We start from the raw sequence: 26645 nt of genomic DNA on the forward strand, positions 1-26645 counted from the left end.
GAAAGTCTTTCTTGTTGTGCAACTTCTATTTTTTTTCTCCCAGTGGTGAGCCCCGTGAGATGTGGACATACCCTGTCAACCTCGTTGTGCTGGACTTTGGTGTAAATTTGTCTAAACAAGCCAGGCTCCAATGAACCAGGTTCATTTAAAGGCTCTGCACTGATCTGAGGCTCAGGGCAACACAGCCTAATTTGAGCGGTCAACAGGAACCAGTCTTGGGCGCAGCGGTCTTTCAGGATGCTCACAATGTGAACACCTGTCTGCACACCCGGCACAGACACATGCAAGGGGGCAGAAAAATACAGACTGCCTACCTATCTCCTCACACAATTACCACAGAGGGACAGGCAATTATCACAAGTGGCAGTGTGTAATAGGGGTATCTTGGCGCCCGCTGACGAGGACTAGAGCGCAACTCTTGGTGTGCTAATGGAGATATGAGGGGACGGACGGGAAGTGGAATCACTCCAATGTATTTCAGCGCTCTTCCTGTCCGCCTTAAGCACTCTCTGCTCCCATCTTACCCAGACAAGCTCTCTAATGAATGGTGTGCAGATTGAGCAGAGGATAAGGTTTGAACTGCAACTACTCAGCTCAGCAACAGATAAATGAGACGTGACACAGAAGTGGAAAAAATATTATAAACACCTTTCAATGTCATGCAGTCTAATGGTGCAATGCCACAAACTGCAGTCTCCAAACTTCAACTGATGATTTTTGAAAAGCTTTGTGTGTATTGCAAAGGCATCGAGCTAAAATCTGTAACTTTTATTACATACAGCATTCCAGTACCACTACCAGGGACGTGAACTCTATAGCTATCTCAGTCTGAGGGACAGTACTTTACATTTATAATGAAACACTTACCACATTATTCCTAACTCCTAGTTTTCCACTTAAAGCTAGAGATGGTAAGTCATTTTGAAGCATTTTCTGTTCCATTTCTTTAAAAATCTCTTAACATCCCAGATGCAATCTATAAATCAAATGCTAGATTCTCTTTGGATAATTTGTCAGCGGAACACTGCAAGCAGCTGTTTTTGTCTCTCTTTTCCATCACTGCATTATCAGTGTCCATTTGTGTCAGTCTAAATATGATGTTATCTAATATAACATACATATCGTCACCGTGCAAATTCAGATGTTCCAATACCATACACAAAGTCCGCATTCAAAATTTGCCAATGATACCACAAACGCTGAGGAATGCATGTCTGCTTCATCGCCTCCAAAGATCTCCTCTGTTTCTGCTCATCCAGATATTAGACACTGCTGATTAGACACAGTTTCAGAATATCTTCAATCTGGCCAAGGTTTTCCAAAAGCTGAACATTTGGTGTATGTATGGAAGGCCAAGATGCAGAGAAAAAGCATTGTTTAAAGAAATGACAGGGCCTGTAATTAACCTCTCCAGCTGTTCAATCATGTCATTCGATGAGATTAGAATGATTGGATGTGCTTTTGGTCTGAACATGCACTCATTCCACATGACCCGAGTCTTCACCATGGCTAGGCAGCTAAATTGCTACAGCTATTACCAAGCTAGCTGCACAAGGATGGAAGAGGTCCCCATGCTAAGATGCTAGCCTCATTATTATGTTCATTATGATGACGCCTGGTGTCTTCTTACATTTTGGATTGAGGTACATGCATGACGGCTATTTTGCCTGTGTCTGTATGATTGTGGCTTTTAACAGAGATGTTAATCTATGTATTTATTAGACTGAAAAAGCTAAGAGAGCCTGTTGAACACAGCAAACATGCCAATTACATACATATCTCCTATAGAGGGCCAGCAAGAGCAACAGGGCATTCAGTGAACTCACTGTTCAGTTTTATGTATTTTGGAGTAGTGGCTTTGGAGGGACGCCTAAAGGGAAGGGTTGGAATTTTTTCTGTTGGATTCTTTGATTCTTGTCTAAGACACAGGGAGGCAATAAACTTTATCTGACTTATTGATTTCATCACCAGAGGGTAGGCATGTAGATGAAAGGGGAAGTGTAGACCTGAGATCCCCTCCAGATTCACGGAGGCAGGTGAATGCATCTTGAACGTGCAGGGGGGATGTGATTACAGGGTTGGACGGAGGTCAAAGCTTTTCCCCTAAAATCCAAGGGTGGAGAGAACGTCTACAGGAGTGATCTATACTAATGCCATAAGCGCAACATGCCCAAAGTTGCAGGGGGAAAGTGAAATCGACCTACTGTTGGCTCTGCAAAGGTAAACCCCACCTAGATGCACAGTAATAATGGCGACAGCTGCATATGGCCTTTATGTTCGTCAGCTTGACCACATTAGGACGATTAAAGCGATAAGTAATTCTCTGGAGCTCAATCAGATCTCCTAGACCTATCCCTATCAAAAAGACTCTGCCGCCTTGACGTCCTTCACTTAAGTGTTCTGTTTTATTAGGCTGATATATTCAAGTTCACTGCTCGGTTTAAATGCTCTGGTAAAGACTCGGTTGTAAAAGAGCCGGGCCATTCGCCAGCAGCAATGGTATTAAAACTTAAACTGTACAAGAGAGACCTCAAGTACACTTGGAGTCAAACAGGATTTTGCACTTGCATTAGTATTAAATTTCACACTTTGTGTTAACATGTTGGGCCTTCAGGGACAATTTAATGATTCCTTTTAGACCGTGAGATGATTTACCTTTGTCTCTAGTCAGACAGTCTCAAAGGCAGACAGCTGACAGGACACATGGGCAGTCTCTCGGCTGTGCCAACAGCTGCTGTTGTAATGAAAATGTGCCTGACATAGGCTTTCTGGTGAAATCATCATTGAGGGTACAAACTGGTATAAAACTTATGACTGTCCAGCTAGGGGAATTGTTACATATAGTAGACCAGCTTGCTAATAGACCTTGTAATGAGTCATATATGACTTGGCTTTGTGGCAGCTATTGCAGTAAATGCAACCCTAGGAGAAATCAGGGACGCCAACCTGCCTGGAAGATCGGGGGCCCCCACAGCACAAATGTGATTAACTGAGTAGTGCACATACTGTCTATACAGCGCACATACTTGGTTCTTATGCTATATTAGATTCATAGAGCTCTGTGCCATCCACCCCCCTCCATTGCCTCTGCATCTTTCCACTAAAGCCAAGCTATTACAGATGCAGGGGGGACATTCATCAGGGAATGACTAGAGAAATAAAAAGAGAGGAAATACGGGGACAGAGGGGCAGAGGAAGAAAGAAACTGAGTAAGATGAACACACATGACTAAATTAGGTAATACAAAGCGGTGGTGGATGTACATTTACTCATGCATAGTATTTTTTTAAAACTATTTTTTTGCTTTCTACTTCTACTCAGAGGGAGATGTTGCACTTTTTAATCCAATACATTTATTTGACACTTTAGTTGCTCTTAACGTTCCAAATTAAGATGCATACATAAAAAAGAAACTCAGGAGGCCCTTATAATATATTGTGTTTTGATTTTTACATTTACATTTAGCAGGCGCTTTTGTCTGACCCGGCTTACAGTAATTCATAAATACATTCATACACTGATGGCAGTGGCTGCCATGCAAGATGCCATCCACCACATCAGGAGCAGTTTGGGGTTCAGTATCTTGCTCAAGGACTCTTCGGCATGCAGACCAGGCAAAATCAAACCAGCGACCTTCTGATAACAAGATGCTGGCTCTACCCCGTGAGCCACAGCTGCATTAAAGTGCACGACATACACTTAAGCGTTAGTAGTGCTTCAGGTACAGCTGAAATAACTAGTCGTTTCACTTCAAATGAAATGTTGCTACTTTTGTAGTCTATGATGTTGTTTTTTATGTAATTAAAAAAGCATTTCATGGTTTATGGCTTATGACTATTCCCTTTAATTATTTTGATCATTTGAATGCATATTTGATAATATCGGGGTCTGAACTACTGCTTGGACAATAAGCATTACGAAGGTGTCACTTTGGACTCTGGGTCGTCGTGATGGTATTTCTCACTATTTGCTGAATCTCTACACACCGAATAATCGATTGATTAATAAAGAAAATAACTGGCATATGAATCCATATCAAAGTCATCATTAGTTGCGTATCCATGTAAAGTAACTGTTTTAATAAAAATCCTGTTTTTACAGTAATGGATGAGTTATAGTACTCTAATGTGAAAATGTAGTATAAAAGTTATAATATACATCTTTCTGCATTCAGTACTTTAACTAAGTACGTTTTCCTGATTTTATATACATTTTGTGATTAAAGTATAAAATATAAAATAAAACAATACTTTTATGTATTTTTATACTTGGGCTGCAATTGCTGCAAAGCAATCCTTATCGGGTTCTGCGATCGTCAAAGTTACATTGGCACTAATCAGTGTGTGTAATGTGTAATCGGTAACAACATCATAAAACAATTTTGTTAAATAATCAGATCCTTTCTGTCACCAGAAAAGCAAATCCCGCTCAAGGAGAAGTCTCGCTTTGAAAGAGATTACCTCGAGGGCCTGCCAGGAAGAATTTATTTCCCAAGTCATTACTGACTGTTTAATTGATTTGACAATCTAGATGAGTCAACAGCTGTCACAAATCACTTCCTGAGATTTCAAAGCGAGACTTCTCCTTGAACAAGACTCGTCTTTCTGGTTACAAAAAGCAACTTATGATTTCACACATTGTGTCTCTTTGTTTGTTTCTGTAATGTTGTCAGACACTTCAACCTCAGCGTGTCAGTGGTAAAAACAAGCAGTTTTAGTGGACGTAACTTTGGATAGAGTTGCCCAAAAGGATTGCGTTACAGCCAATGTAGCCATGTCAGCAGTGGCAATCTACTCTGCTGATCTCAAAACTTTAGGTAAGTATGAAATCACACGCCAAAACACCCAAGGCCAAAGTACTGGAAATCCTCTTCTTCTGCAGGGTTCTACTTGTAACAGAGTATTTTTACAGCGTTTTATTTACGTGAGGACTCTGAACACTCCATCCACCACTTAGAGAAAGTATTAAAGTGAGAGAGAAGAGGAACGAGAAGAATATGACATGAACGGAGCTAAAACATCTGCCACAGTGAGTGGATGAATAAGAAAAGAGCCTTCTGAATGTTTCAGCACTGACTTTTAGTCTACATTCACTGCCGCTGCTCTACCCCTGTAGACCGGAATGACATCACCGCACGCATAAATGTAGCGCTTCAAGTTTTCTGTGCATCTTCAAACAGATTATGAGAGCGTTATCGTGTCACTGCCAAGTACGCAAAGTCCACACAAGCCTCCCATTGACAACTCTCTGCAAGACGATTTGCGTGGGAATGTGTGTGTATGTGTTCGTGTGCTTGTGCTTGTGCTTGTGCTTGTGCTTGTGCTTGTGCTTGTGCTTGTGCTTGTGCGTGCAAGCAGTTCGACAGCAGCGTCGGAAAACATCCTGAGACAAGCTACCTTCAACTTGAAAGTGCCTCTGAGGGGGAAATAGAGTCAGTTTCCAATTAGGTATTTTTGTCTTTTATTCTTTGTGGTGGCTTTCAATTAAGCTCTTTTTAAAGAGGAGAAAGTGCCTGGTAGGATAAGTAATGATTTCTTCATCTTGTATGAATCATCAGGCTTTTCATTGAAAGAAGAAGGTGAAAGGTGGCCTGCCCCCCCCCAAAAAAAAGCTGCTAAGTGACAAGTAATTTATTTTTCAGTCACATAAGGACTTATGGAGGTGACATGAGTTTCTCACCTGCCACCTGCCACCTGTCCACCCACAGCTTCCCTCTCCTCTAAGTGCAGCTGGCTACATGTGCGTGCATATTGCACAGGAACATCCAGGCAATGTATACACACACGGATACTGTCAATTACCCTACTTATTGATCATTTACTCCTGATTCCGTGCCACCACTACCACTGCTCTATAGCGCTTCTCGCCCACCTGCATAATGAATTAACATGGCACGCTTTCTCAGACCTGAAATAAAGTGTGCTTGTTGCTGTGGCAGAAAATGCAGTTTCCATGTATGAACTAATGTGGAAGTGCGCCCTAGAGGAGAGGGTGAAAATCCCCATCACTTACTCAACAAGTCTCACCCCAGCAGCTGCGCGTCATTGAAGAAAGGCTTGGCCGACCACTGCTGTCTAAAAATAAAGGCTTTTTGTGTTATTGTGCAAGGTGGAAGTGAAGCACCGTGGAGTATCTTGGTAAAAGTTCTAGCCGCCAGGGCAACCGGCAATAACTCCATTGAGCTTCTAAAGCATTGCAATGAATATCGTTCCCTATTTTTAGCGCCTCTGTGATTATGATGTCTGACTACGTGAGTGCTGGCAGCCAGCATTTTGTCACTCAGTGTGCGCTGAGCACCGTGCATTTGCTGTGGATTCGGCATTCTATACACTTTGTCTTTTTTTTTTTTTTTGCCGCTCAATCACGGGGATCTGCTGGAGCAGAGGCATTAATACTCGCAACTGCACTGAATCCTAAACAATGCGGTGTGTCAGTGTTCAAGTGACAACGATGACAAGCTGTTCACACACACACATACACACAAACACAGGTTGTTAACTATCTCTAATCTTGCAAGCATCCTCAACAACAAAAGAGGCTTGATTCCTACACCAGTAATAATCACCCATTCACAGGAGTCTCACGGCTTGATTAATCAGAAGGCTTGCGGGAATTGTGCCTATGCTGTTCAACGCCTTGTTCACCACACAGGTCTCAGTAGTTCCTTGATTCTGACCGAACCTGCAACTCCTCCAGTGCCTTCCTTTGTAAAGCTGCATGGAGCTCCACTCTCATTCAGGATTGCCAGCACTGGGCTTGGGCTCTGTCAGACACAGTCGGTGAAGCTCATCCACCCACAGAGGCTTACAGTCGGCATGGTACGTACAGTATTACGTGACAGTGCACAACAGGAGGAGTCTGGGGGGCAGATCAAACCTGACAGACCGACAATTTGAGAAGTTAACCTTGAACTAAGAGGGCTTTTTTTCTGCCTGAAATGCTCCTCGCCTCGGGTAAGAATGTAAGTGCAGCAACCACATCAGAGGAGGCAGATCAGAGTGGTGAACACAATTCATGTGCATGCAAAAGTGATGCAACATGCATATTTTATTCACTGTAACACCTTGCTGCATTTAAACAAACTTGAATTTTGGCACCTAATATAAACTGAATTGAAAAAAAATGGTTATACAATGTTATCGTCTTAAAGGTCTGCTCATCTTCCACAATTAAGAAAACCCTGCAACCAAACTGCCCTGACACACACCCATTTTCCACTGATGCACACATGTTTGAATCCTGCACATGTCATAATGGTAGGAGTTCAAAATGTGTGCTCAAAGATTACAAGAGGAGAGCTGTAGGGGATTTACCTTCTTCAGAGCTGACATTCTAGGTGGATCCTCCTTCTGCAAAGCCCGTTCACATGCTGAGGTCCCAAGCCAAGTTTGGAGGGTGCGCAAATCCTAACTCAGCCCGGTGCTGATGCTGAGCCATGAGGTGCCTGTTTAGTATTCCCGTCTCGCCTCCACCCCGTCCTACAGCTGGCTAGCTGTGCGCACGCCCCGAACCGCTGTCGTTACGGGCTTCAGACACATGGGGAGCTCTAGGTCTGATGCATTGCACTAGTCAGCCTTCATGTAACACACGTTTGTCACTTAAACTGTCCGGAGTCTCATTTCAGACCTATAATTTATACAGACTTAAAATGTCTGTCTTTTTGATCCATTGCACAGTGACTGTGTAGCCCCCCAAAAAACAACTTAAGTCTAAATTGAACGAGGTTGCTTTACATGCCGATTTTAAGAATGGATTCAACTGAACAAAATAATATATAGATGCACGATATACGGGGTATATATTGTTTGTGATAACTTAAGATTCAGTGAATTCCCGTTAATGTGAATAGGATCCGGCACGAATGGACCAAGCGACTTCCTGCTGTGCAGTCAGCCCTACCATCTGTGAGCTGGTGCTTAGGGGAGAGGGTGCAGCTGCGGGAGTCCGAGCAATAATGCACTTTTTGACGGAGCCTTGGAGTGGCATACACGATACACAGCTTGTGTATTTAACGCGTGTGCGCTGGCTTAACCTTTGTTGCAAGCGGGTTTATTTTTTAACGCCAGCAGGCTGCGTGGCTAACCAAGCCAGCTCGCTAGCATAGTAGCCGTTAGCCACATGTTGCGTTTAGGTTTCCCTTCGCTTTGCGTCGACTCAGACAACTACATAGGTTGATATGGCTCGGAGGAAAGACGGTGAGCACTGCCGGTGTCGTGGAGAACATACTGTATCTCGTATAATAGTTGAATTCAAAGCGGTGTTATTGTACGCGACTGGCTAGCTAACATAGCTAGCGGGCTAAGTCTCGCGTTAGGTGGATATGTTGTAAACAAATGCACGTGCTTCACCGTCCAACGCTAATGTCATCTAGAAGCATCTGTAACGTCAATATCAGGTCATGCGGACCTTATACATGAGTGTTGGCAACGTACTGTAACATATTGAGCGGAGAGGTACTTGGGGTGCAGTGTTAGTGCTATTACTAGTATATATCCAGCACCTTGTTGAAGTTGATTTGTTTAACTGGTTGCTTCTATGACCTCACCCGTTGTTACTGTTAGGAAGCACATGTGAGATATATAATTCTGTGTACAAATTAAAGGAGAAGTTCACCCAAAATGTCAAATCCAGTCATTATCTGCTCACGCCCATGCTGACGGAAAGTTTCTTGGCTTCACAGCAAAGGTCAGAGTAGATTATAACTGACTTCATTTTTTGGATGAAATGAACTTTTAATCCTACTCCACCCTTCCAGAGAGGACGCATACAATTGCATAATAAACTGATTGGTTTTAAGCATGAAGTTAAGATTAGGATTAGGTTTCCTTAAAAAATCTGAAACGTTACAATGCACAGTGCCTCTCTGGTTAACAAGTAGTGTAATGTGTTTATGATTGATTTTGTCTCGTGTCTGGTCACTTAGTGTTTCAGTCCAAGGTTCTGCAGAGGCTCTACCCTGCAGCTCCCAAATCGGAGAAGGAGCCTAGCCCACCACGCACTGTAGAGGCCCTGGCCAAACCAAACTATGGGAAAAGGAAAACATCTCGTCAGGAGAACACTGCCGCTGGTACGATGATGTGAAGCTCACAACTGACATTTACTGCTTTCAAAAGTGCAATATTTTGTGAAATATCTTTTTTTTTTTTTTTGTAATTTTCCCTTTGATCCTCTTCCCTTGTTTAAAATTCCACGCATACCAAATCATCATACTCATTGAAATGCTGCCTTCCTGCTGCTCTCACCATCAGGGTTCTTTGCCTTCTTGTATTTGCACTGTCTGTCTCAGGAGATGCAGGAAAGACGCCGAGCGCAGCCAATCCGGGCAGGCGGATGTACACGGTCCTACCTCCTCCCGCAGACTACACGACTGATTCAGAGAAATCCGTCACACTCGCTCAGCTAGAAAGCATAAATAGTGCTGAGGACCCAGCTGGTAAGACGACCATAATCAACATTTATGTACTTCCGATGTGCACCATAAAGCTCGGTGAGATTTACGGCGGGGTGTTTCTCCAGGGGAAGGCGCTCTCTATTATTAAAGTCACTCTTCTGGATTGTCTCTGCCTCACCACAAGCTCAGGGAAACAAATAGTGATATCAGTTGTGTGTCTGAACTGAAGAGAAGTTGAATGCAGCACAGATGGTGTTTGAAGATGGTAGATTTTCACTTTCGCTCATATTGTGCAGTTTGTCAGAGTAAACTTTTCCAGCTTATCTACAAAGTGCTTACCCCCTCATTGGTGCCATTTTTTTAAGCTGAATTGTGAGCTGACATTAATGCTGAAGGCTGAAATGTTTTGTTTGTTTGTTTTTTACAGTTTTCTGGCAGTTTGATTCAAAGATCAGTCATACACACAGCACCTGATATGCATAATTGAAAGTCTGTTTATTTTGTATGCGCTTTTCTCTTGTCGTAAACCGGCGGAGCAATCAGACTGTAATAACAACAACCCCGGCTCATTGCACGCGTCTCTGCACTCATCGTCCCTCCATCCACCTGACGGGCCTCTGCTTCACCTCGGTGAAATAAGAGCGATTTGTTGGCTGAGACAGTGTGGCATCTAAAAGTGCCCACTGGAATGAACGATGAGCTTAATTTTGATTAATTGTACTCGTCAGCCCAGCGGCGCCTTAATTGAATCACATTTCTGATTTAGGGGCCAGTGAGCCTTGATGGAAATAGTAATCTAAAGTCCCATTTAAGGTCAGCTTGGGTTGAGCTTTTAATAATAATCAAATCCATCAAATATAATGTTATAGAAACGGTGCAACAATAACTGCAGTGATATAGTAATGATTAATGTATTAAGAGTAAATGAGGCAACTGCTATTGTTGTCTTGAATAACCGCATCCATCTCCACCCTGTGTTTACACTGTTACATGCAGCCTGAGCTCACAGTGTTGGATAATGACATGTGGAAATGTAAGTCATCTAAAAGCCTCTTCCATAATTGATGTGCTGTTGTCAGTCGGCTCAAGAATGGGCTTTTTTTAACCAGGGGAAACCCCCTTTTCTGCACAACCAGAGTGTCCACCACTGTATATAAGACATCATATCTGCACATACCCTTTGTTCAGTGTTTTTCTTTAAGGGGTGAAAATTGTAGTTGAAAATGTAAAAAAATTGGTAACAGAATGTGAAAAGAATAGCAGTTTTGAAATTATGATGCCCATAGTATGTATTGTGTTGCAGAGATTTTTTACTGAAGTTGGTATATGGACCAGCTAGGCTTGGCTCCTCGTGGTAAATAACAAAAAAAAAGATCCTATATAGCAGTAACACTAACACTAACACTTCCCTGGTGCCCGACTTCCCAGTCCGGCCCAAGGAACCTAAAAAAAAGCAAGGGTCATAATGTCAGCAAATCTTGCTTTGGTGCTAGACTGTGGTGTCAGCTGTATTGAAGTCTATGGGAAATGCCTGGAGAGACACATTTCAAACCCCGACATATCTACATTGTATTACTCGACAGAATGAAAGAACAGAGTAGGTTAATAACAACTACTTTGTTCCCCAAAAAGATTGACAGGGCTATTAATATATGGATCAAACAGGACAGGTTTGACTGATTTCCGCTGATGAGACTGCAATCACACTGCGAACAGGAGCCTGTCTCCACACACAGTCGAGGAGTGAACAACGTGTCGATCAAAAAAAAATCTGTTGTTAACCTACTCTGTGAGGAGCATTATTTAATGTTCTGGTGGAATTTCTCCATCAGAAGTCATACGACCTAGATATGCTGGGTTTTAGTGTCTTTCTCCATGCATCTCCCGTGGACTTGAATACAGCTGTCACCACAGCCTGGCACCAAAGCAAGATATGGTGATGTAATGACCCTTTCTTTTTAAGTACATAGCTGAATTTGACAGGTGGCCAATTCTTGCATTTTGCACCTTTTTTCAACTCAATTAAATTTCTTGATACCTTCTGTGTGACGGATGATGCTATTAAAGAAGTGCATTTAGGCTTGGAAGAATCTCCTTTCCTGTATGCTGAGTAACAGGTTGACGTACGATTCTTTGGTTTATTTTTAATCTACCAGAAAAGAACAGAATTAATAAAAAAAAACCACCATAAATATTGCATATTTGTACAAGCTCTGAAAAAGGCCCCGGTGCACTCATCTGCCTGCAGCAAATGGGAGGGTGCTGCCCAGATGGTCTATGAGACGAGTCACAAAAAAGACAGCAGCGATGACAGCAATGAATTCGAGTTCATTTTCGCCTGAGAGACGAGTCTTGTAAGTGACTTTAGTTTGTCATCGCCACGGTCCCTGGTGAAGTGAGATTGAACAGTTGTTCCTCTTGAATTAACTTTCAGCATCGGTCGTCGTCGCTCAGCTGCATTATGTTCTGGCTGCTGGCCAGTTCACTGCTCAGTAGTTGGGAATGGGTCACTAAGAATTGGAAAGGGTGCTGGCTTTCTTTGACCTCTCAGCATGTCTTGAGCTGTTAAGGAGCGGAATTGTGTGACGAGGCGGAGAGGAAGCCGCTCAGCATGAGGAAGAGATTTAACACTCGGGAGGATTTATTTCTGCCGAGGAACCAAATGGCAAGGCTAAAACAGCACTGCAGGAGCCCTTATTATGATCTCCATAAGGAAGGAAGAATGCGATAAGTAAAGAATTGATGTTAAACCTGAGTGTTGGCCCCCTTTATCTTTCGTCAGAGTGCCTGGTTCATAATAAAGGGAATTGTCAGAAGCGGCATGGAAGGTGAAGATTTCATGATCATTACAGAGAAGGAAATCAGTATGATACTGGAAATGTCTACTACTCTGTCAGGAGACACCACATAATATCACATGTACAGTATGCTGATTTTAACGTTTCCACCTGTAATCTGTACTCTATAGTTCTTCGCATGTAAGGCCAAGATTCCGCAAGTCCTTTTCAATCAGTAACCACACAGGCTGATTAGGATGCAATCAGCCAAAATGACGAAGCATCTAATTAATGGAATCAGCTGGAGCAGTGATTGGCTGGAGGGAATCCTGCAATCTCTCAGCCTCATTAAACATTAGTGGACATCCCTTGGACTCAACTCTTTACTGGTCTGTGGGCATTTTCTCCTCATCCAGATTGCAGATGAAACCCACCCACCTCCGTTATAGCTCACAGTTCTGTTTCAGGCAGATTTTCCATAGAGGCACTTATGCAGACTGTGATGGATCAACAATGTTCTGAAATTAATCAAGAGTTCACTATCTCATGTCCTGCAGTGCAGAGCGCCAGTGGTAGCGACCATGAGCAAGAGGAGGCACACAAACGAAAAAGGAAGAGGAAGAAAAAGAAACAACCTCTCCATCAAGGCTCCGGGAACGATGGCGCAGCTCCAGAGAGCGAGGGTCAGAGTCGGACAGCCCTAGATGAGGGAGGAGAGCGCATTAGCAGGAACAAGAAGAGGAAGCTGAAGAAGAAACGGCACAAAGACAAGCTGCTCTCCATGGGCCTGATGCCCCGGGCCGCTGCCCTGGAGTTCACTTACAGAAAAGATGTGGAGGAAGCAGAGAAGGAAGAGGAGGAGGAGGATAATGAGACGAGAGCTGCCGAGGTGTCAGACTTCCTCAGGACAACAATTGAAATCTATAAGTCAGATTGTAAGTATTGAGCAGAGCAGTGCGTGCCTTTTTGGATCAGCTGGTTCCGCTCTACTCTGCTCTAAGTCTTTCAGCATTTCTACAGCCTGTGCTCGTTTTAATGTGAATATTTGGAAAACTAACACTCTGCCAGGGGATTGTTTGATTTTGATTCTTTTTGCTTTCTCTGATGCACAAAGCTGGTGTCTTTCTGAGATGAAGTTTGCAAACACATAATTAAATTCTGCCAAATGCTGATACATGATGATTAAAACCGTTGAACAGAAGTCGCCGCACATCTGCGCTTCTTTTGAACCATGATGTGACAGTGCTTGCAGGAAGTAAACAAATAGTCAAAAACACAGCATCAGTAATTGGTTGAAAGTGTAAAAGCTAAAATCGCAGGGCTGTTAGTTTGTACTAAATTGATAAACTTGTTTGTCAGAGTGCTGGATGCTAACTTACTTATTGCACAGCAATTTCAAAGGAAACCGAGCCAAGAAAGCCCACTATTACGGAAGTCACAGTTTCAGTCATTATGTAAGTTAAAATCATGTTACTATGAGGATTATTTTGCAGCAGACTGGCAGTCCAGAATTTCAGCTTACAGAAAAGCGTCCGCACTCTTCCGTTGCCGAGTTTTTAATCAAGGCTTTGAACTCACTCGGAGAAACTAGTTCATTAAGCCGCAGGGTGTGCTGAACATTAGGCCAGGACCAGTGTTCAAAATAAGAGAAAAGCTCCTCTGTACCTGGCAGAGCAGCCTTGTAAATGAGCGAGATTAATGCTAAATGGCGAGACATGCATAGATGGTGTGATGCACCCAGTCTGGCTCTGTAAATGAAAAGTAAACGAGTGATGTTTTCTCTATTGTGATGACACAGTCTAGACAGTGGCGTGTAGGAGAGGCGACATTTATAAAAGCAGGAGTAAAACTTTAAAAAGATGTGTTATTAGATTTGTTTATTATTAGATATTTGGTACAATTTATGGAGGTGTTGTTTTGTCAGCTTCTCTGCTGTCAGATTACACTCCTCTCCACGGTTGTCAGGTCTGTGTGACAAAATCAGCCCAATACCAGAACTCAGAATATGCCCTTTTATAACCATATAGTCCGACAGTACTCCTGTTGAACAAGATTTCCCTCAACAATTGTTTCACTTTGCTCCCTAATTGCTCCTATGTGAGTTGATACAGTATTATTGTTATTAAAACATGTAGATTTGTGAACATGTTGGCTGTTAGACTGATGCATAAACTTGTCCCTCCCCCCTCCTGCCTAGAAAACTTGAATGCGATGTCATTACCATATGACTGTAGTTAAGGCCATACCTTATTTCAGCTTAATAATATTGCAATAATGTTGCATCACTGTATTTTAACCATACCCCTCAAAGTAAATACATGTATGAATTAGCTGTATATTTACTGTTAGTTGAAATAAGGTAAGCACAAATACTGATACACATTATAAGTTCAACAGGTGTTACATTTTCTCCTTTGTTGCGGTCTTGCTAATGGAAAAAATAGGTCTACCTTACCAGTGTACAAAAACTTCAGCCCATGGCAGTACCACAAAAGTAGCCTAGTTGTGCAGCAAAACCACAGACATGGCGTGCCTGCTCCCCTCTAATGTTAGGTACTGAATAATGACAGCGATACCTTTAATCAGCAGACCGACCCTAACTTCTTCTGTGCTCCTCCAGCCTCGTCGCATGGAGACGAGCCATCCCTCCTGTCGGGGACAATGGACAACCTTCTGAGCAGCATAGCAAGCGGACACAGGCCCACCTCTGTCCTGGAGCAGCTCTATAGTCTCAAGGCCTTCGTGCAACAGAAACAGACAGAGAAGCTGGAAAAAGCTCTGCAGGAGCTCTATAACACTTCTCTTATGTCTGCAGGTCAGTGACGCATCAGAATAAATAATCAAAATCAAAAATAATGGTGGCATCTTTGTCTCTCCCTGTTTGTGATGTGCTCTCATGCCCATCCCTGTCCACACGGGGCCTCCTCTTGCTTGGACCTGTCCCTGCAGGTTAATACATGCCTCCGTCTGTCCCTGCTTGCCTCATACTCTATGCGCTTCTCACATCGATCATTACTGTTCACCTGAATCTACCTGCCCTTACTTGCCCTCATGCGCCTGTACCTGTACGCACCTGCAATACTACAGCCAGTCTCATCCATATGACATGTCAGACGCGGGTGACCTGCGCTATGAGTTAAACAACATGTTTCAACTTGCTTATGTTGCCAGCAGCTAAAACGTCTCGTGGGTCCCCCCACCCCCCACCCCTGACATGTTTTCACGTGTGCATGTTTGTGTTTGTGCATTTCCATGGTTGGTTAGCCGGCTGCATAATAGGATCAGCAGGGACTTTGCTGCCGTCACGCAGACAAGTGTATGTGTTTGGGAGAGGGAGAGGGTGGAGAGAGCACCCAGGAGATTCAGGCCACGGCCATATGAGCGGTCACAATGTGACCCGCGTCTTCGCCCGTCCCGGTCTCCAGGACAACACCGTGTCAAAAACAGTTTGCTAACACACGAGCAAGAGCCTACAATAAAGGCTGCTTTAGTTGTGCCCATCCTCTCCTTGCACCTGAGCCACCTCTGCCTGAAAGCTTTTTCTAGCGCCCCCCCCACCACCCACCTCGTTCCATCTGAGTCATGCTTCGATTCACTGTTTGTAAACGCTGCTGTTTTTCGAGTGCAACTCCGTCAGCAGGTTACGTCAGCAGAATTCCTCTTGAAAGAATCTTTCCAGTTCCAGACTCATCTTTGATGCATCTCATTATAGCATAACATTAACATCACAATGTGACAGTTTTAACACGACTGAATATTTTTGATTTCCATGTTAAAGCACCATTCATATATATATATTTTTTTTATGCAACCCACATTCAGCACCGTGCAGAAGCTAATCCGTGTGCTTTTTAAAATTCTTTAAGTGAGTTCACTAAAGCTCTCCTCTGCCCTTGCAGGGGCAATCAATTGAGTGCTGGAGCGGGTCTAAAGCAGATTTCTTTTCAGAATATTTTACTGCACCCTGGAGTTCCTCTTCTGAATGACATCGGCTTGACTGCTCCACTTTATGCTGTCTATTTTACGTTCTGCATAGATTCACTAAAGAGAAGAAACTTTTCAAGAATAAGCATAAGAAAGACACCCTCTCGGTATGGAGTCAGTCGTGTTAAATTAAATATGGACACGCGGAGAGGAGGGAAGTAGATTTGAACAGCGGTTGGAGATTTTTGATATATTATGCTGAAAACACTACAGCAAATCAGTCTCTTAGGTGAAAATACTGACTGTTCCTCTGGTGTTGTGTTGTCAGCAGCGGTCTCGGCTGTAAGTGAAATGTTGCTCTCTCTCTCTCTCTCTCTCTCCGTGTTTTAGAGGAAACCACAGCCGTCGTTTCACTGTTCCAATACTGGATCACAGACATTCTTCCCATGCAGGGAGACAAGAAGACAGGGCTTTCTACAACACACCCATGAGACTGTCAGTCACGCTGAGCCGGAGACTCGACTGAAGGATTATTTCTCCTGTGCTCCAACGCTTTAGACAAAAAGTTATTGATATGCTCACAATGTTGTAAAATATTTTTTTTTATTATAAAATATTTTTCCTTTTGATCTATGCCTTTTGTTCTCATTGTCATGCCTTAAGAAAACAAAGCCAGTAAATCCTGAGCTAGGCAAATCCTTCCTTGCCTACCATGAGTCAGCCTCACATTGTCATTATCGACCAAGTGTTTACGTACCTTCCTGTTCGTTCAAGTTTTATGTAGTTCGAGTGAATCAAATATTTAATTGGTATTAACTTAAGACCCGTCCTCCTCATCTGAGCCCCTAATTGCCGGAGAAAGCAAATGTCAGCTCTGCCAGAAGCTCCAGTGTTTTTCGCAGATGTTATGGCATTTAAATCCAGCCTGTTAACCTAATAACTCCTCAATTATCAACAGCACACTCCCCACAAATCAATTTCTGACCAAGTTGCTGTTCCACGGGCCTTTTCAGACTTGCTGTTTCACCCAATATAACTGGATTTAGTTAATATTCAGGGATGTTATACTGATCATACTAATGGTGTCTCAGCAGATATTCACTATGTGGCTGATAAAGACCAATAGCCAGTCTCATTATATAATCACAATTTGTTGCCCTTATCTAACTAACGCTCAAGATAGCGACACAGTTTGTCGTCGGTGGAATTTAGGAACCTGTACCACCCAAGGAGTCAGTAGCTTAACCTCCAGCAAAAACCATACCTGTCTACGGCTGAGATAAGCTATTCTAGTACATTTACCCATCGCTCAACGCCAGGGAGCAGGTTCAGGAGAAGGGCAGGGAATTATCTCGGCTGGATAGTGGATCGTTGCGATGACCTGAGCGAGAGCTGTCTGCCGCGTACCGGCTCGAGAGGAGCTGTTGTCTCTCCAGAGCGGGGATGCACCACTGGTTATACACACAGCTCTGAGTGCATGTGTGTGAGTATGGTATGATAGTGGTGGACAATTAACATGAGGGCCGCCATCTGTGGTCTCTAGTCAGGGGTGGATGCACCAGGTGCTGTGTGTGATGGGAGCTCATGGGCTTATTCTGCAGACATTAGCCAGAGGAGAGAATAAGGGTAAAATTCACATTGCCTGACACCATCATTGGAAAAAAAAAAAGAGTGATTGTTCCATGAGACTGTAATGATGTGTGTCTGTTGCTCTATCCTCAACCAGACAGAAATACCTCAACAACTGTTTCAGCTGCTGCAAGTGACATATTATTATTATTTAAATAAGTGTTAAATAGCTCTATATTTGAACAGTAATCACTTTTACCAGAGAACTCCAGAGAGAGTGCAGAGTCCTCCTGTCTGCTTCTGTGTCTGGCGATTACCGCTGCTCGTTCATGTGGTGAGGTAGAGAGGGGATTGCTAACTGCAAAACGGACAGGAGGTTAGCTAAAACGACGACACTTACAGCAGCATTAAATAGATTTGCACAAAACTTGGTACAACTGATTGATTTTGATGGTCACTTAACAATCCTTCCAGGAGTTCAGCTTTGAAAATAAATATATCTGTAGGCCCTTTTCATGGCAGACAATTTGAGCAAGAACAGTACAGGTAGAATTTATAATATTTATGATGGCTAGGTATCTCTCTCGGGAGTTGGTAGCGATCAAAAACAGCTAAAAGAGAGTCAAGTTCTCTGTAACGAATAATGATGTCAGTGTTGGGTTCAATACTTGTTTCAACCTCTGCCCTATTTAGTGTCAGTTTGCCCACTGGTTAAAGTTGGCTTGCTAACAAGCTCAACAAAGATGGAGAACATCAGTGTGCTAAGGTCAGCATTTAGTTCAAAGCAGCATTATGCTTCACTACAGCCTCACCGAGCAGCTAGCATGTAGATTCTTTGTCTTGTTAATGTTTTTGCACTACCTCGCCCGTTTTGTATTTCCTAGAATCCAGTCATTAGTGGTTGGAGTTGGGGTTTTTTTGTATTCATTTCAAAGCTGTACAGTTTCATTTAGTGCATAATACCCAGGGGGTCACAAGTTTTCAGCGGCATCATGACTTTGCAGCATCAATGCCAGGGTTTGAGATTATTCATGGATGCGTGAGTCGGGAGGCAGAACTGGGGCCTATTACCAGAGATGAGAAGAAGGTCATTGCTGGCTGCTCGCTGGAGAGAATTCCTCTTCAGCGAGGGAGACGTTATCAGCACAGCTACCTCATTATAAGACCTCACTCGGAGTCAGCGGCCCCGAGGCCTGGGTGGATATTAAAGCTTAAAACAAAATTGCTGACAGGGCAGGAGAAGCCACAGAGCACATCAACAGAAACACATCTGAATCAACCCACTTGACAGATTCAAATGGATTCTAGTGTTTCTGACTTCAGGTGATTTGGGCCTCATGGGTAACAATGCTTTGACATCCCTCTCATTCTCCACACCTGCTCACCATAATATATTGTATAGTAGCTAGATTAATACTATTATAGTGATATTAACATTAATATTATGACTGGCTGATGTTGCTGAAATAGTCATATTATTAATGAGAATATTTTATAGTGTTAAATGTACTGATATACAGTACGTCTAAACAGGGCGAATATAAGGTTATGTAGAAAATACATAATGGTTAAATGTGCAATATGTAAGATTCAAGAATTAACCAAATTGAATGTAAACAAGTAGTGGTTTCTGACATTATGATTTCTATGTGTTTTGTTGCAGAGCAATCTATTGAAGCTAACATGCTAACCAGCTAGCCCGTCTAAAGCTTGTCCCAGTCCAAAGCTCCCGTGCTTATGGGTGTAAACACTTACTTTTCCCTGATCCCAGAGCTTCAAGTCACAACCGCTTACTGAGCTAACTAAGCTAATTTAGCAAAGGCAGCTACAGTTAGCAGCAGTTAGCAGTGACTCTGGGGATATCCAACCCCCAGTTGAGTATGAATTTGACAGGTGGCCATCACATTTTACACCTTTAATACAATTAAGTGGGTTCTACTGTTATGCAAAAGATCAGACCAAGCTTTGGACACATGCAAACCAATTTAAAACCCAAGTTAGAACTTTACTGGTTTCACAAAGTAATTTCCAAAAAAAAAAATAGCACTTAACATTTTAATATGATTCAACCATACTTTGATTGTTACGCATGACCCAGCCCCACACTCCATTCCTTCTGTTTTGACCAACTCTTTTGTCTCTGTGTGCCAGCTCCTGTAATCCCCTTAGACACGCCACCTGCAGACTGTCTGTTATGTAAGGCTGGAAGGAGACATTATAAGGGCCGACCAGGCTGTCCTGCATCAGAGCACAGGTTGAATTGTCTGAGCACACACCAGACCAGGGACAGATCTTTCGTGAGTGTGATTCCCGGTCCTGGGAGTCCGGGAAGAGGAGCTTGAGTGACATCTGGCCTGTAACTCATTCCTGGTTTAAGAGGAAGACCATCAAACAAGCTCCAAATATGTTTTTCAGAGTCCCAAGACTGACCCCGGGCTACATTAGGCTGCTGCAGGTGAGTGTGAGCAGTTCGGAAGAGTTCAGCTGTCAAAGTCAGAATCAGCTCTGTTGTATGTGTACACATACGAGGGATCTGACTCAGGGGTCAATGTTGATCTCTTTTATACTTCCAAAGGAGACAACATAAAAGCAACAAACCAAAAACTAGGATGTAAACAAATCAAATAGTGCAGAGGAAATAATGTAATGGATATATATGGAGTAGGTGATTATTATTATTATTATTATTATCATTAGTAGTAGTAGTAGTAGTAGTAGTAGTGGTGGTGGTATTTTTTTTATTATTATACAGCCTTGAGGTGATATTTACATTTCAAAAAAGGTGCATTTTAAATATATGATTTATAAAGGAGGTAAGTGGATGTTCTGGTGTCACTTTATGACCGATTTAACAGTCTAAAATAGCTTGTTGGAAATGAAATTAAGTAACAGGTTTGCATCTTTCCCTGATACTTTGTTGGAATGAAAAATAAACAAGCTACAGAATATTTCCATGTGCTGTGGATTTTACTCTCTGATGCACAGAGACACTAAGGCTGTCTATTTGGAACACAAAGTGCTGAGTCTTTGAAAGTTGCCTATTACGGTCTGAGACACAGAAGTGGATAGCACTTTATTGCAATTTTTCTGCATCAAGCAACTTGTTTTTTTTTTTTTTATTTAAGACCTTTAAAACAAAACGGCAGGAAGCCCCTCAAAGTGTCTTGGATTTGAAGATTACATACAGTACTTGGTGTGCTCGGTCTCTGCTGGCCCTTAGGGAATAGAAGAGAGTGGCAGATGAAATAATGTTGACAGTTCTGAGAGCAGCCATTGATGTAATGAAGTGTTTGCAAGGTGCTGGTTTTATAGGTGCATGCAGGGGTTTATAGACGGAGACAGTGCGTTTAGTAAGCTGGATTCACTGAGCCTTATTCTGCCATTTTTTTCAAGTGTCTCACAGATGATTAAATACAGTACTGTCATATTATATACACACACCATCCACAAAAATATGAGTTTGTTCCAGGTTTCTGTTCCAGTAACTAAAGGACGCCTTTTGTTTTAGCTCACAAAACACAATCACCTTTCCGGTGGCATTTACCACAAACAATGGAGAAACCCAAGCCTGTGACAGTCCATTGCGTTGTAAATGGAAATGGGAAAAGGGTGAGTGAGCGACAGGAATAGCTTCCTAACTGCCTGTGACACAGCACCATTAGAAAAACTATGAAGTTACTATTATTTGCTCCTCTGTGCTTTTTGTAATTGTCAAGGGCCCACTGAGGAAATTGCCCATATCGCAAAATAGACGAGCTTTTTGTTTGTCAAAGGAGACGGACCGCGATTTGGTAAATGAGAGAAGATGAGTTTTTAATCTCTGTGGGATTGGTGGGAGGAGGAGATGGGGCGGCGGCTGAGGTGAGCATATTTAGCTCGCTCATTTGACACAGACAAAAAGGGCTGCGAGGCATGTTGTCCTCCGAAACTGATCTGCATCCACATAAAAACCACGTGTAAAATCAAGAATATTTGGCTGTTTGCTGGGGGTTTGTGCTATTTTTTGACTGCTTTGATTTCCCTAATTCTCTTTCATACTCGCTTAATCCCAAGGAATTCCTCTGATCACATGTCTCTCTCCATTTTTTTTTCTCCCCTTCCAGACCCAGGCCTACCACAATGTGTCTGTGACGCCTCCAGCTGAGAAGTCCGTGCCCGGCATGGCCATGCTGCTGGGGGCCTTGGGGATCGGGGTGTGTGGCTACAGCTCCAGGCAGCTGGCCCTCCACCACCGGCCCTCTGCGCGTGTGCTGCAGTTGATTGGCACACACACTGATGCCAGCACGGTGGGCACAGCAGCCCACAGGACCCCGTTCCTGGACATCGCTCGCCGGGGCGTTGCCAGCCAGGACATCCCACCTCCCTCCTTTGTGGGCCAGAAAGTTCCTCTGAAATAATCCGTAGAGTGGATACAGATTGGGCAACATCACAGGTTGAGTTCGGGTAACTACACTTCCGCGCGTCTAAGATCGTAGCTATGCTGGCCCGTCGCTCAGATGTGGCCCATGTGCTCTCTGGTGATGAGCAAGTGTGGTTATTGGACTGACCTCAACCTGAAGTTTGATGTCTGATATTCTGTAACTAGTGCAACACATATAAAACTAGATTCACTGCTGTTGGATTGTGTCAGTTAGCCACTAATATTGTAGCTTTTAATGCACCGAGAAGGTCCAAAGCAATACGGCTGATTGGATGAGTGCGTAATGATGCTGGAACCTCCCAAAGACTCTGTCAGGAACTGACATGTTTAATTTGGAGACAGTGTGTGTCTTATTGAGGGATGGCGTGAAAAGGGACTGATGCTTGGCAGTGCCCCTCTATACACAGATGGTTGGCAAACCTTTTCTCCGTGCCCCCCCTCCCCAGGCAGACAGCCATGTGTAAGAGTTTTAGCAGTCCATCCCTGCCCATGACTTCAATTGATTTCCTCTGAGGAGGAGCAGGTGCCATCCATCAGCGAGCTTTGGCATTCACTGGCGCGGTCTGCCACCGGCTGTCAATCAAGCGACACTGGCAGAAGATGCGGGCTGGCTGAGTCTGTGACTGGAGCTTCCCGTGTTCAGGAAAGTTTAATCCTCACAAGGGGTTTGGCGAGAGCGATGAAAGAGTGGAGGAGAGTGGCAGGGCCGTGTTGTGGATCGTAAACACTTCTTTCTGTAGAAGAGTGTTGAGGAACTTTGATATCAAAGCCTGAGTCATGTAAGCAAGACGAGCACAAATACACCCTCGGGATTATGAATCCCTATTTACCTGGCTGACACAGCGGGTGGCAGGCGAACGAGGCAGAATGGTGATTCCTCCTGGATAAGCCTGTGTCCTCTGCGGGGATTACCCCAGGTGGAAAATCATTCCTGGCAGACGCGGTCACTCGCCTAATCTGGTATTAGAGGCGAGGACCCGTGAGAGGCAGACGGTCCCTGTGCATCCAAACTTTGTGCCATTCCCCCTGCAGAGTCCACCATTCGCCCCACTGTGGATTAAAAAATGTATGGGATTGGTGTTTCCTTTTGCGATTACACCAAAAAAATGTCACAGTGAAAAGGGTTTGGCGAGATGCTGAGCGTGGTTGAGAATGCGTGCTGTGCCTTATGGATAGCACAGGGTCGTACTGTCTTTATATGATATATCAAAATCTGCTAAATGAAGAAGTTTGTGTCTCAGACACCTCAATGACACGGTGGAGGAGAAAGTTCCGTCTGTATAGTTGTGAAGAAAAGGAAGATGGTGGGAAAGCGAGAGTGTTTCATCACTGAGAGGTCAGCCAAACCTTGTAAGCCAGTTTTTCATCACTAAAGAGCCATCCCCTTGTCCGTCCGCCAAATTGCATCTAGCAGCTAGTTGTTGCAGGTTATGCTTTTTTTTTTAGAGCCCTGAGAGTGGCCCTCCCGAAAGCTGGCACAGTAGGTCACCAACAAAATGGTCGTAATCCACTCAGAAGAGGGGGCTAATGGTTCCAACTGGCCTCAGATACCGAACAATTGCTCACCTTAATCTGGATCACGGACTGACACATCATAATGGGGTTGTGATAGTCTCATACAGCAGGATACTCAAAATTCAGGGTAAAAATACAGATTATAAAACTTTCCTGCGACAGCCGATTCAGATTTATGTATGTACTTAACATACTCTTCTCCTGCACTGCTTTTTAAAGTCACACTCAGGCATGGAAATCGATGTGTGTGGGTGCTCGAGGTTGTGTAACGCACCTGGCTGCTGTTTTTTTTTTTTTTGATGGATTCTCTTTATACTGCAGTGGTGCACAGTGAGCACAGAGCACTGTGGAAACCTATTGATCTCAATCAGAGAGTGAGGGAGAGCTTGTCTCCTCACTGCAGCAAACTTCCCGTTTCACTCAGCAGAGTGGAGTTTATGAGGTGGGGGCGTGGTGGGGGGGGACTGCCAAGACAGCACCCAGACGAAAAAAGGGAGCATCTGAAAAAAAAACACGTTTGCCGCCGGGAATCAAAATACAGGGAATGTTTGAAAGTACAATATTAATCTGTTAGCTCACTGTGTAAAGGTCTACGTACTCCGCCTCAGCTGTGCTCGTTAAGTGAGAGATTTGTACTGTAAGCGCTGTAGTTAATATTTAATGGAAAGTTGTTGGAAGAGATTTATGAAATAAAAGCATTTGGCAAACATGCTGCTCTGCTGTTGAACTTAGTCACACCTGCGGGTCAGTTTCTCTTGTCCTTTTTTTTTTTTTTTTTGTTCCTGTGTACAGTGTTGTGCGATGAAGATGTGCTTTTCTTTTGTCTACCAAGAAATAAAAATGTGTTTTTAGTCAAAGTGCACTTTATGCTGTTTTGCTACAAGTATGCTAAAATGGATTAGACACTGATTTTGCAGCTTTACATCTGCTAAATCGGTCAGGCGTGTAGATTTTAGACTTCAGCCCTCCGGTATAGCACACAAGGAGGGTAAATAATGTAGCACTTACACTAGGAGACAGTTATTGCAAAGTAAATTAAAATCATTGTTTTCCTGGGCCACAGTACCCTGTCCAAAACTTTAGAATTACTGATTGGAAAAAGAGAAGACTCTGGGAGGGGTTGACCATGTCTTGATGTGAATGAATTATGGTAATAAACTTGACCCAGGAGCAGGTCTGTTTCCAGTAGTGAATATTTATGAGTGACCTTCAGCCCTCTAGCCACCTGTTCACAACCATCACTTCTTAAATTTCAAGACCTGAGATGACATAAAGCAACAAATAAACCAAATGTATTGGCAAAATAAAAAGATTATAGTTGGAGTTGGAGGATGGAGTTGGAGTTGGAGGATGCTGCCAAGAGCACTTATACATTAATGTGGAGGTCGCAGACTGTATGTCACTTGCAACTGAGTCATGATTAAAGGCTGAGATGTGAGGCCTGATTACAGTTCTGTACAAAATAAGACAAAATGTTGTATTATTTTATCACAATAAAAGAGCATTTAAGGATAGACTCACTGGCGTTTCAGCATGTTAAGAATAAGTGGAGGTATTTTATTAACCACAGTCAGAAGTCAGTCAAAAATTATATAAATGGGTCACTGGATCTAAATCCTGAAATCTATGGGGCCAAGATTTGAAAGATTACACTTTTAAAAGTGTTTTAAAAACAATGTCAAAACTTTGTATCTGACAAAATGTGTATGAGTAGCAAATAATACAATTTGCAAGTTACGACTCATTCAAATCTGTAATGTAGCAGAGGCACAGCAGGCCACTGTGGAAATAAATTCTATTACCTTAGAGTATAAAATCACCCGAAAATAACAGATCAGTTGTTATCTACTCACCTCCATGCAAATAGAAATGCAGGTGAAGTTTCGTGGTCCACAAGACACTTCTAGAGCTTCACAGCGAAACATGGCAGCACTATCCTTAAAAAAGCTGAGGTAGATGGGGACTTGTTTAGAAATATTTAAAAATAAATAAATAAATAAGACAATTGAATAAATTGTTGATGATAAGGTTCATCTGGCGTAATAAGTCTCCAAAATCCCCTAGATTCCAAATTGATTTTAAAAGGCGGAAATTACTGCCTTTTTTTATTCTAATGCTTCACTGTAGGTGCTAAGCTAACAGCGTTTAGCGTACATAGAGGGTGTTAGTAAGGTAAATTTCAAATCAATTTGGGATCTCAGAGACCTCTAGAGACTTGGATTACACGGAACATGCTGTACAGAGCCATTTCAAGTATTATGCCCACTTGTTTTTAATACATTTTCAAACAAGTCCACATCTACTCCAGTTGTTCAGGAGATTGTTGTGTTTTGCTGTGAACTCCAGGAAATGTTTTGTGGATTATGAAACTTCATCTGACTTTCCATCAGCATGTAACAATGAGTCATTTTTTAAAATTATTTTTGGGTGAACTAATCCTTTAAAGTGTTTTAATCCTGTGTTTATGCAGAACCCTTGTTACATGCCATTTATAGTCTTTGGGTTTTCTTCTTTTATTTTGTCAGTATTTGCCAGAGTGTGTTATATTGTATGAAATCAATTGCTTGCTCTGATGCCAAAGATTAATCAGCCTTAAATAATGAGTAATCAAATACATTATAAATAAACCACTTCAGTTTACAGCCCTCACATCTCTTAAGCATGCACTCAAACTGTCAGCCTGCAGAGGCTTAATCCTAAGAGCCAAGAGTTGAATTCATTATTATTATCATTATTATTGTTGTTGTTGTTAGTGTTGTTATTATTATTATTATTATTATTATTATTATTATTATTATTATTATTATTATTATTATTATTATTATTATTATTTTAGAGCTAATAAAAAACGCATATGAGAGCTCCACTAGACTTTTTTCCCCCCAGCCTGGAGCTGTGTGGCACAGTGGGTCAGTGGGTCATCAGCCTCATAATAAGTCAAGAGATGAGAGGGCCCACCAGCTGCCGCAGCAGCACTCCTCCTCCCCCGAGGCAACAGGTTCCTCCTCCCGCAGCCTGACTGTGCCCTCCAGTGGACACATCCAGAGGT

General features: G+C 42.9%; 3 protein-coding genes across 6 annotated transcripts in view; 2 read left to right on the forward strand and 1 right to left on the reverse strand.

The window, feature by feature from the left end:
• Positions 1–7440, reverse strand: part of dlgap2a (discs, large (Drosophila) homolog-associated protein 2a) — a 174405-nt gene extending 166965 nt beyond the window's left edge. The window contains exon 1 of the mRNA XM_037071440.1: positions 7314–7440. Within this exon, the coding sequence (XP_036927335.1) occupies positions 7314–7331 (18 nt within the window). The 5' untranslated portion in view covers positions 7332–7440. The remainder of the gene's footprint in view (positions 1–7313) is intronic.
• A 182-nt stretch (positions 7441–7622) lies between these two features.
• Positions 7623–16726, forward strand: LOC119004493 (glutamate-rich protein 1). 3 transcript variants are annotated; one of them, XM_037071447.1, is made up of 6 exons: positions 7623–7794; positions 8924–9067; positions 9287–9433; positions 12726–13103; positions 14789–14983; positions 16483–16725. In XM_037071447.1, exons 1-6 carry the CDS (start codon positions 7779–7781, stop codon positions 16581–16583), a joined length of 981 nt encoding a protein of 326 aa, XP_036927342.1. In that variant the 5' UTR covers positions 7623–7778; the 3' UTR covers positions 16584–16725. The 3 variants fall into 3 exon arrangements, with proteins under 3 accessions (XP_036927342.1, XP_036927340.1, XP_036927341.1); XM_037071445.1 differs by having other exon boundaries at positions 7769–7904; XM_037071446.1 differs by lacking the exon at positions 7623–7794 and adding an exon at positions 7911–8195 and having other exon boundaries at positions 16483–16726.
• Positions 16727–17930: 1204 nt separating this feature from the next.
• On the forward strand, positions 17931–24320 carry zgc:193593 (uncharacterized protein LOC564090 homolog). 2 transcript variants are annotated; one of them, XM_037071757.1, is made up of 3 exons: positions 17931–18037; positions 19813–20116; positions 21765–24320. In XM_037071757.1, the coding sequence occupies exons 2-3, from the start codon at positions 20066–20068 to the stop codon at positions 22056–22058; spliced, it is 345 nt and encodes a 114-aa protein (XP_036927652.1). In that variant the 5' UTR covers positions 17931–18037; positions 19813–20065; the 3' UTR covers positions 22059–24320. The 2 variants fall into 2 exon arrangements, with proteins under 2 accessions (XP_036927652.1, XP_036927650.1); XM_037071755.1 differs by lacking the exon at positions 17931–18037 and adding an exon at positions 21170–21270 and having other exon boundaries at positions 19136–20116.
• The last annotated feature ends 2325 nt before the right edge of the window (positions 24321–26645 follow it).

This window comes from Acanthopagrus latus, chromosome 16, assembly GCF_904848185.1.
Source record: "Acanthopagrus latus isolate v.2019 chromosome 16, fAcaLat1.1, whole genome shotgun sequence".
Taxonomy (NCBI): Eukaryota; Metazoa; Chordata; class Actinopteri; order Spariformes; family Sparidae; genus Acanthopagrus; species Acanthopagrus latus.